This window comes from Manis javanica, chromosome 7 (genome assembly GCF_040802235.1).
Source record: "Manis javanica isolate MJ-LG chromosome 7, MJ_LKY, whole genome shotgun sequence".
Classification (NCBI taxonomy): Eukaryota; Metazoa; Chordata; class Mammalia; order Pholidota; family Manidae; genus Manis; species Manis javanica.
The window spans coordinates 87,663,237-87,674,201 of record NC_133162.1 but is presented as its reverse complement, the minus strand read 5'-3'; the positions used below and the strand labels follow the sequence as shown (position 1 = coordinate 87,674,201).

The 10,965-nt window shown below is 40.6% G+C and overlaps 1 protein-coding gene and 1 long non-coding RNA gene across 4 annotated transcripts; one reads left to right on the top strand and one right to left on the bottom strand.

The window, feature by feature from the left end:
* Positions 1-2,211: 2,211 nt before the first annotated feature.
* LOC118972201 (uncharacterized) lies at positions 2,212-2,908 on the bottom strand. The gene is made up of 2 exons (XR_005061046.1): positions 2,869-2,908; positions 2,212-2,618 (listed from the first exon to the last, which is right to left on the bottom strand). It is a non-coding gene; the product is annotated as an uncharacterized lncRNA (long non-coding RNA).
* Positions 2,909-2,943: 35 nt separating this feature from the next.
* On the top strand, positions 2,944-10,427 carry COA6 (cytochrome c oxidase assembly factor 6). Of its 3 annotated transcripts, none has more exons than XM_073241281.1 (3): positions 2,944-3,147; positions 4,549-4,708; positions 9,821-10,427. In XM_073241281.1, the coding sequence occupies exons 2-3, from the start codon at positions 4,565-4,567 to the stop codon at positions 9,914-9,916; spliced, it is 240 nt and encodes a 79-aa protein (XP_073097382.1). In that variant the 5' UTR covers positions 2,944-3,147; positions 4,549-4,564; the 3' UTR covers positions 9,917-10,427. The 3 variants fall into 3 exon arrangements, with proteins under 3 accessions (XP_073097382.1, XP_017532324.1, XP_017532325.1); XM_017676835.3 differs by having other exon boundaries at positions 2,944-3,292; XM_017676836.3 differs by having other exon boundaries at positions 2,945-3,159.
* Positions 10,428-10,965: the final 538 nt, after the last annotated feature.

Sequence of the window (10,965 nt, the reverse complement as noted above, 5' to 3'; positions counted from 1 at the left end):
TATAAGGAGTCTCATGTTACTAAGTCACAGTTTTCAACTGAGTTCCAAAGAATTTGGTGTTTCAGAGGTTTAGGGATTTTATAATTAGTACAAAAGTTATGGTAACCTTACACAATGAGAATGAAATTATCCCGAAGTTTACACGAATTTACTCGTGGAGTCATGGACCAGGAATTGGTGTGTGAAGATTCTTTACCAATGATTTAAATTATTCAATGGTTTAGGACTATTCTTATGTTCTACTCTTGAGTCAGCAAGTTGGCCTTTTTCTTCATATTTGTACATTCACCTAAATTTTTTTTTTTTTTTGAGAGGGCATCTCTCATATTTATTGATCAAATGGTTGTTAACAACAATAAAATTCAGTATAGGGGGGTCAACGCTCAATGTACAATCATTAATCCATCTCAAGCCTAATTCTCGTCAGTCTCCAATCTTCTGAAGCATAACGAACAAGTTCTTACATGGTGAACGAATTCTTACATAGTGAATAAATTCTTACATGGTGAACAGTACAAGGGCATTCATCACAGAAACTTTCGGTTTTGATCATGCATTATGACCTATAAACAATCAGGTCAAATATGAATATTCGTTTGATTTTTGTACTTGATTTATATGTTGATCCCACATTTCTCCTATTATTATTATTATTTTTATTTTTAATAAAATGCTGAAGTGGTAGGTAGATGCAAGATAAAGGTAGAAAACATAGTTTAGTGCTGTAAGGCCATTCACCTAAATTTAATTACATTAAATTGTTTTCAAGATGTTCTTTTTCTGGACTCTATAGTTCTCATTACTGATATACGTTGTTAACATCTTTAATTGCTCAATACTGTCAGATACTTGTCAATTTTACTAGTTATTTCCCCAAAAAATTCAACTTTTGGATTTTATGAATGTATTACATTCAGGAGTGGCTCTGAACATAACACTACCTTGTCTGATGATTTCCATAGTGTGCATACTCCCATTGTGGACAATTGCAAGCTACCCACTTGTTGTCATGACCATGCAGCTGAGATGAGATGTGCGCAGTTGGCTCCCCTGAGCCAGTACAGGCTATCTCTGGCACTCTACTTTTCTTTCCCCTTTCATTCATTTCTGTTCTTAGTCCTCTCCTTCTACTTTAATTTTGCTCTCTTTTTCTAACTTCTTGAAAAGGGATATTTAGCTAAAGACCTTGCAGCTAATTTTTCTAATATATTTACTTTAGGCTATAAATTTTGCCCTAAGTTGTTATGCTTCATTCCACAGGTATTGCTCTTGTATTTTATTCTTCAGCTCGAAATATTTTTTCAATACCATTATGACTCTTTCTTTGACTATAGGTTATATGGCCTTGTTCTTACGGTTCTTTATTGATTTCTAGCTTAATTGCATTGTGTCAAAAAAACGTGCTGAATGATTTTAATGCTTAAAATTTGAGGGTTGCTTTACAGCTAAATGTGTGGTCAATTTTGGCAATGTGTCATGTTTGCTTTAAAAGAATACATTCTGATTTTGGTTGTATTCTATGTATATATTAATCAGGTCGTTTGTAAGTCATATTATTCTAATTTTCTATACCCTTATTGATTTTTCTTTTGCTTGTCTTCATTTCTGAGAAAGGCTCGTTAAACCCTAATATGACCATAGTATTTTTTCTTTGTAACTCTGTCCTTTCACTTTATGTACTTTAATACACTTACCATTAAGTACACATAAACTTAAAATTTAAAATATATTTATTTTTTTGACTCATAAGTCACCAAGAGTCTCTCATCCCATTTATACCTCATCATTCATATTTAAAAGATATTGTCTACCAAGGGCAGTTTATATAAAGTGTGAAAGAAATGAGTTGCTTTAGTAAAGATAAAGAATCCAGTATTAAGACTCATACACTTTACACAAATACTTTTCAAACTGTTACATTTCGTGATACTTAGCTTCACACAGCCACCCTGAAGATCTGCATGTTGAGTTTAGAAAAGATCAAATAACAGCACTGAGTGCAGAAATTTAAATTGCTTGAGTTTTATAAGCACTTGGACCTTCAAGAGGACTAGAGGATGCAGATGGAATCTTATGAGAACCAGACGACTAATCTTTATCCATAAATGTGCTTTTTTATATTTAAAATACCATCCTTTCAAAATATCTAGAGCTCTTTTCGTTCTTTTTAATACCCTTGGCGTTTGGGGCATAAGATTAAAACAAGAAAGATTAGAACAGAAATACAAAAATTTATTTTCCCAACTCTCATGACCAATTTATACCACCTTTCACAAATCTCAGATCCACAGTACAGGTATCCAAGCCGGGATCTCTAATCAGGCTCGTTATAATCCCTCAAACTTCACATCTCAGCAGACTGGAACATTGCTTTCATATTCTCTTACACTAGATGTCTCCAAATACCAACTAAAAGGATCTTTTCCAGCCACAGAAAAAAGCCGCAGGGTTCAAGCTGAGGTGATGACGATGGTGAGAACCGCACCAGGTTGAAATCGCAACCGGGGGCCTGCGAGCCCGGTGCCCTGAGCTCTCAGCTTGGTCACTGATTTGCCAGGTGTCCTGGGTCGTCACCTGCCTCATTCGGGGCCGTTCCATCCTTTCTCTTTTCTCTTAATCTAAGAAACGAAGAGTTAAGTTATCATCCGTAACGCTTCGTCCAGCTCTCATCGCTCAGGTGCAGGCTTCCACACAAACCCGCTTTGTCCGGCAGGTTTGATCTTCCGAGCGGCGCTGAACGAGTTATACAGAGAAACTTTGATTCACGAAAGGGGCAGAGTTCCTCAAGGTTGTGACAAACTGTGGGGAGAGGGGCATCAGGACGTCACCGCTCGGCTGCGACAGATACTCTCGCTCACTCACACCTACCATTACCCCGCACCACCTCCTTCCTCAGAGCAGGCCCGGAAGTCTGCCAAAGGTAAGAAAGCGAGCCGGAAGTCCCACCCCCGAGCGCAAACGGTAGCCCGGAAGGGTCATTAGGAGACCGGCTAATTCGCCGCGTGAATTACCTGCTTGGAAGGTCGTGAGTTCTGCGCCGCTTGCGCACAGTCCTGCCCGGGGTCCGGCACCAGACTCTGCTCCGCGTTCTCCTCCCCTTTGTTGGCCTGCGTGCCCTTTCCCCGTCTGCGCCGGGCTGGCGGAGAGGTCAGCTTGCTGGTGGGTACCGGCGGGCAACCGCGGAGTATGAGCCCCGGAGGTCACTTCGGCCGGACTGGGTGGTACTCCTTGTCCTGCTGATGCCGGGGTTCTTGTTTGCAGAGTCGAAGAATGAACTTAGCAAACAGTCAAGGTAGGAGATCCAGAGAGAGGCTTTTATTTGGAGGTAAAGTGAGAGGACAGTTTCTGGCTCATGCCAGGAGGGTACAAGAGGGTCCGTAGTGGTGCGTTGTCTAGGGGGTTTATAGGCAGGTGAGAGACAAAGAGCTAGGGATGCAGACCCACCAAACGGTCTCTAAATTTTTCTTTTTGAAGAGACACTAAGTTATCAATTTTCCAGACTATTTTGCAGAGTTAACGTAAGAAATGTACTGCTTTGATTCTTTCCCAGAATAGCAGTTTCTTGGTTTGGGAGCATATCAGTCAAGTCTTCCTGTCCTGCTCTCAAGGTGGGCTGAGTTATTGTCTGTTTGCTAAATAGTAAGTTAGGAATCTTACTTCTTAACTTCTTGGGTTTTAAAATGCAATCTTATCTTTAAGATGGAATCCTTCCTGCCCTTCACTATGTTGTTTACACCTGGGCCTGCTTGCTATATTAATTGCCCAGGTTATATATTATTTGATTAGGGTCTGGAGGAGGAAAAGCAACATCTGGATAAAGTTAAAGATAAACTGGGTCTTTTAGCAGGTTAAAGTAAATTTTATAATAGCCTCATTTAATTGACACAAACAAGACATGGGTTATGCTGAGGTATTTTCTTATCTGGGGGATGTTCAAGCATTCCAGGCTAAGTTATTTTTGGCTTTTTAAGTTTTAATTAATCTTCACTGAATAATGCTTATATTCGTAGTTTTATGTTTTACTTTAGAGAATTACTATGACTGACTTTACTTAATTGTTTAATACGGAGTTTTGGTAGGGGTCTTTTTCCAGATGCCCTCACCCTACTCTGACTACACCCACGATCCCTGTCTCACTGCTTGGTAATTTTGCCCCCTTGCGTTTGTACAGCAGTTTGGTTCCAACAGCAGCCTTATAAAAGAGGCACTGCTATCCCTCTTTTTACTGATGGGGAAACAAGCTTGTGGGAATAAATAAGCTGCCCTAATGTAATGGTGAGTGTGTACAGAATAATAATGAGAGAACCCAATTCCACCGGGACCAAGCTGCCACCCCAGTGGAGGATCAAATTACGAAGGGTAGGGAGAGAAGCTTCAAAAAGCCGGTGTTCCGGGTATGGTTAATTTAGAACTGATCAGTTTCAGTTGGATCATTAAAATCCAGAGGTGTAACTTAAAAATGGGGTGGAGGGAATGACGGTATTTTTTCCTTGCCTTCACTCAAATTGCAAGTTCCTTATTGACATAGAATGTTATTTTGTCCAACAGCTTAAGCCCCCTGGGAATGGCAGCCCCATCTATGAAAGAAAGAGAGGTTTGCTGGGGAGCTCGGGATGAATACTGGAAGTGTTTAGATGAGAACACAGACGGTGCTTCACAATGTAAGAAGTTGAGAAGCTCATTTGAATCCAGTTGTCCCCAACAGTGGGTAAGTCATATGTGAGTGTCTTTCTTTTTGCTCTGCAGTGCGAATGGTAGTCTATGAAGTGAAGCACTGTCTGAGGGACGTCAAATCAACAGTTTCTGTGAGCAACAGAGAAAACTCTGGTAATCTTGGCTTGTATCAGGCATACCTTTGGAAAATGTCACCTGACGCTTTAAAGGTAATTCTAAAACAAAACAAATGTATGGACAATACAGAAAAGTTCAACCCACTAAATTGGTAGACTTCTCTGGGATCTTGAAGGATAATATTTAATCTTGGGCAACAGTTGGCAAATTTATTGGCCTCAAGCTACTGTAGAAGTAAAGTATTCCCAGTGACCCACCCAAAATCATATGCCAAATATATAAAGAATAGTTTATAAAGTAGAAGAAATGTTCATACTGTCGATTTGCCACCAGCTGCCCTAGATGCCTCCCTGACAGATGTTCCTATTCTGGATTGCCTGTCCTTAGTACAGGAGGTGGGCTGGAAAAGGGAACTAACATCCTCGAGTTTAGTAAGTGCTCTTGTGTAAGTGCTTGATACTCCTTCATCAGTGCAGTTACAGATGGGTGGCTTGCTCTCAATTTCTAGAGGCAGGTGAAGCTCAGAACATCAAAATAAGTGCTCAATATTGGTAAGTGGCAGAACTCTAATTCCAAGTCAGGCCCAACTGGCTGATGTAAGATTTGGACCTGGATTTGTCTGTGCTTTTTCACTCTACCATGCTGTTCCAGAGTGTAAGTTTGAGAACACGCATTTTAGAAATGAAGTAGTTTTAGGGTCCTCATTCTTTCACACTAAATATTTGTGGATGAGGAGACTGGGGCTTGAAGGAGACCCCAAGACTGTGATAGTGTCCGGGTCATGTTGTGGGGCAGACCTGGTAGTAAGCCAGTGGATAGGAGTTGCTTTAGATGACCTCATCTGTAAAGCCAGCATAATGTAGCCTATCTCATGAGATTACTATGAAGAGTAAATGTCTTAACTTGACCTACCAGGTGAAAACTGATAAATGCAGGGCTTTGTGATTGGATAGATGATTTACGTAGATGCCTTGAGAGTAACTTGTGATTTAAGTAGGTGGAAAATTTGGGCTTCTGGGCTGATGTTAGACCCAATTCCTTTAAGGCCACGATACCATCACTACACTGTTCCCTTCTGCTCTTGAGCTATCAGTCTCAGATCAGGGCAGCGCTGGGAATGGGTAAGGACCTGAGGCTGTTGCGGTGAGTGGGAGTGGTGCAGATTAAGAGCCAGCCCTGAGGTAAGTCAAGGCCAGAGTAGTGGCTGGTTCCACTCTCTCCCTGCCCTCACATTTCCCCAGGAGCCCTTAGTACTATGAAACCTGTCTAGCCTAGCCATGATTTCCCACTCAAGTTGCCTATCAGATTTGTGTGATTTTTTTTTTTTTTAATGGCTATGTCCCAGACCTCACCTCAGGTTTACTGAATTTCGGTAACTAGAAACTCACCTTCTTTCAAAAGGGCTGTGGCTCTGCAGGTGATTCTGGTGGGTAACCATGGTTGGAAATCACCATCTTAGCCCATTCACACTTGGGAAGTCACACTTCAGCCCTATTTTTGTATCCTCCCCTAAACCCACTGATTTTTCTCTAATCTAGTGGCCAGTAGACCCTCCCTCCCATTCCCTGACTTTCAGGGCAATTTCTGTTCTCTGCATTATAAAGGGTTTCAGATGGCCAGCCAGTCTTCTTTACTGTCTTCCACTCTTTAACTGGCTGTCATGACACAAGGCCCTCTTGGGTTACCGTGTCCTAGCCATAGCTAAAACTGCCTGAGCATATGCTGTAAGCACTGCAAATATGGCACCTAACTTTTATTCCTCACAATAACGCTGTTATCCAGTTTTACAGATGAGAACACAGACATATTGAAATGACGTCACTTGAAGGTGCAGAGCCTGGCTTGGAGTTTATTAGTCTAGAGTTCAGATGCCATGACCTTCCCTGCTCCACATGCTGCTTCCCATGCCTGTCAAGCAAGAAAAGGATCCATGAAAATAGCTAGTACAGGTTTCCCTGGTGTTCTAGAAACTGAGACATAAAGTCTATTTCCACTGTTTACATATCAAAGCCCTATCTCCTTGGGTCCCTTTACAATTGACTCCCCTAGTTCTCCTCCATCTCTAGCAGCCACTGCTTCTATGAATGCTTTCCTCTGTGTTTGATAAATGCCAGTGCCCTTTAAAGATGCCTTCTATGCTACTTGCTCTACAATTCTATCTACAGCCATAGCTTGAAGCCTGGCTGACTCTCCTAGTCCAGAAGCATCTGTTGAGCAGACCAGATTCTGCCCAACCTTGACCTCTGCACATACAAGACTGAACTCTTCCTACCCTGTACCCAAAGGGCCTCTCCTCCCACATTCCCAGCCTCGGTGAAAGACACCATATCAGTGCAGCCCAGAGACAGGGTGGCATACTGTGCTTCAGGAGTTATATCGGAGGGGAGTTTTCAGGAGAGGAGCAGGATAACATACAACAGCCTTGCAGTGGGAACAGGTTCAGTGTGTTAAAGGAACAGCAAGGAGAAAATAGCAGAAGTGAGGGTCAGAGAGGTAATGGGAGGCCAGAGATGGTGACTTCATTCTGAGTGACTGGGGAAGTGAGAGTGACAAGTGAGAACACGGGAGGGATAGGAGTCAGTGAGAGGTGGCACGGTTGATGGTTGTTGGCATCAGGGTCTGACAGGGAAAGTGAAGGGGTGGTAAAGGTGAGAAATGGGATGCTTAGAATTGGGATTATGGAAGGGCTGTTTATTGGTGAGGACAAGCTCCAGGCTTTTTTGATCCTGGGAGTAATGTAGGTTGGAGGACAAGACATGGAAGTACTGAGAGGCCAGGGTACTGGAGGATCAACAACGTGGCCACTGAAATCACCAGAGTCACAACATGAGTATTGTTGAAGAAAATGAGAGGGACCTGTGAAGTAAGAGATGACTCCAGCAAAGGTGGGCGGAGGGTACTGTAGCAATATCTTCTAATTGACTTGTGCAACATTTGACAGTGCCAGCCATTTTCCCATGCAGAACTGTTTTCTTCTGCAGTGCCGTTCCTGTTCAGGGTGAAACTGAGGTTTCCTCCTCAGCCTTCTTCCTTTGCACCTGTGCCCTCTCCTCAAGTGTTACCTTGTTGACGTCTCACCTAATAGCCGTAGAATTAAAAAGGAGAGATTTTTCCAGAGCTGTGTATGAGGAGGTGGAGCGGTAGGGGGAGGTAGAAGGTCTCTGAGTGCATTCTATGAGAGAGATTTTGTTTTCATTAGCTTTAATTTTCAAGTCTTTTGATCTACCATTGTATGCTTACACAATAGGAACTAAGGCTCAGAAAAGTAAAATAATTTGTTCAAGATCAGCTAACCAGTAAAATACTAAAGGAAATTTGAATGCAGGTCTCTATGACTTCAAAATTTGTGTTATTTTCCAAGCTGATGTCATAGCCAGAGAATAAAGATAAAAACAAGCAAGTGACATGGTCAGATCTGGGTTTCAGAAATGCCAGCAGTGTGACAGGTAGATTGAAACCACCTTAAAGAGCTATCCACATGGAAAATGAGGACCTGGCCTCTAGTGATAGAAGTGGTGAGAGAGGTGGGTAGTGATGAGTTCATTGAAATAGTAGAGGAGGAGAAACATTTGGAGAAGGGTTGAGTTCTGGGCCAGTTGGAACTCAAATGTCGATAGGCCCTCATAAATAGAATTGCCTGTCCAGCAACTAGACATGTGACAGGAGATGCAAAGATGATTAATTTGCCACAAAAATTTTAAGAACATTACCCACTTCTTCATTGGGTGCCCTTTCTAAGTAACATCTCTCCCAGCCTCATCAGCCTAAGACCAGGAGTAAATGTATAGTCTGACATACTTATAACATGCTGTGACCAGAAAGACCGCATACCAGAGGAACTGGGCAACTCATCAACCAAAGGAAGGGAGTTGCCAGAGGATTTGGGGGAAGGGTAGAGTTTAGGTAAAATTGAAATGGCTAAAAGCAAAGCTGTGTATAAACAGTCATCGTCAGCTCTGGACTGAGAAGTAGACCCAGTGTCCAATTTTTACAAAAGTAAGTGCTGAATGTCATGATCAATCAGAAATCCCTTATTTGAAGTCCTGCACCTAGATTGGAATCCAGGCTGCTTCTGTGTATCAAAGTACCTTAGATCCTCCAGGCAAAAGTAGGATGTTTCACTCTTACTGGTAACTTCTAAGAGCAAGTTTCTGATAATCTGTGATTCTAAAGTACAGCATTTTGTGGTGAATAAGAAAGCAATAGTCACTTATGTCTGTTAGGACACTCCATGGCTGTAGTGTGTCCTCAGGTGAAATGGTAACTTTGCAGCTGGCTTTATCTGTGTCTTGTCCGGCTTGAGACAAGCTTTTTACATTCTCAATCTAAGCTAATTTTCACTTAGTCAGGCTCCACTGAATAATAGAGGATTTGATTCTTAAGAAAACTTTTAACAAAAGAACTAGTGTTTTCTATTCTGACAAAATTGTGTGGTATTCTGCCTCCTTGTTGTAAAGCAGCTCATACAGATACTCTGACAGGTTTGTGGTTGACCTTGATTATCTACTGTGATTTTACTGTTTCAGGATATGAGGTCTTAAGATACTTCAAAGTCCCTATGGCAAGAGGATATAAATAAAAAGTCTTATTGAAGTTTTATAATTTACTTAGTCACAGTTCATAAATATAATTTTTAACTGACTCCTTAAGTGTATGTTTCTGGATGAGATAAATTGATAAAAATTATGGAATGATTTAAAAAATGTATAAATTTTTCTTATGTTTTATGATGTGAGGTCTCTGAACTCTGAACTTGCATGGCAAGTTTCACATGTCTAAGCACATGTACACTTCTCACGAAGTTTCATGGATTGCTTAAATTCTCAAGATCCGTAAAGGGTTAGGACTCACTCACTGTTCTTCACCCTCTTTAGAGACTCTTAAATATCAAATGCATTGATTCAAAATGTTTCTAGAATATAAATCACTTATGTCACTATACAATTTATATTGAATTTGTTACATTTAAATCTGTGCTTCTATCTAAGCTGCACAACTTACCCTTATTTCAAACCCATTTTCTCTACAGATAAAATATTTTGATAAAAGAAGAGACTACTTAAAGTTCAAAGAAAAATTTGAAGCAGGAAAGTTCCAGCCTTCAAAAACAACCACAGAATCCTAGGCTATTCCTGAACCTTTCAGAAAGTTGAAACTATTCTTTCTGGACATTCAAAAATGTTCCATTGACTATGGGACAATAGTTTGAATTAGGGTAAATAAGCATCAATACTTATTCCATATATACAACTTCTAATAAAATGATCAAACAAGATTCCATCAAACTATGAAGAACTGAAAATAGTATGGAATATACTGTTTTAATTAAGAAACCTGTATTTTAAGAAGAAATTAAAAGCCTGTTATTAAAAACATATGTACTTTTTTTTTAGAGGATAATAGGCAAATATTACAGATACTGAGAAAAGTAGGTTGTTGTGTGTTCTGGGAGTATTAATACCGGCACAAAAAATGAGGATTGGAAGAGGAAGGTTGAACTTAAAATATATGAGTAAAATAATAAAGTCCATCTACAAAAGACTTAGAGCTAATATCATACTTAATGATTAGGCAATAAAAGTTAAAATGTCCTTAAAATCAATAACAAGATAAGGATGTCCTTTCTCACTTCTATTCAACAAGGTATTGGATTCCTAGCTACTTAAAAAGAAAAACAACCAGGGAAGGAAGAACTAAAACTGGCTCTATTCACTGATGTCATCATCCAAGAAGTGAAGCTCATTTTCTCTATCATTGAGTGTTGGTGAGGCTTAGTGACTGGCTTCTAACAAAACAGCATGGGAAGGGAAAACATCAACTTGACAAAGAGGAGCCTGGCAAACACAGCCTTAAGCAGATGATGGAGGTGGTAAGTCATGCTGAGATGTGACAAGAAAGGCACTCATCACTGCAGTACCCTTCCTTAAAACCCAGAACCTCAGTTTGGTCATGGGAAAACCCCAGGCAAATCCAAATCGTGAGACTTTTACATGCCTGACCAGCACTCTTCAAAAGTGTCGAGGTCATGAAAGACAAAGAAAACTGAGAATCTGTCAGAGAATGGAGAAAACTAAGGAGACGTGATGACTAGATGCAAGTTAGTGTCCTGGATTGGTCCTGGAACAGAAAAAGGATACTAATGGGAAGACTCAAAATCTAAATCTATATATATAT

Bases quoted from the DNA above. Each gene is read 5' to 3' on its own strand.
- COA6 (XM_017676835.3), top strand. From the start codon at position 3,240: ATGCCGGGGTTCTTGTTTGCAGAGTCGAAGAATGAACTTAGCAAACAG. The intron at 3,293-4,548 runs GTAGGAGATCCA...TTTGTCCAACAG, and splicing joins GAACTTAGCAAACAGTCAAG to CTTAAGCCCCCTGGGAATGG. The intron at 4,709-9,820 runs GTAAGTCATATG...TTTTCTCTACAG, and splicing joins CCAGTTGTCCCCAACAGTGG to ATAAAATATTTTGATAAAAG.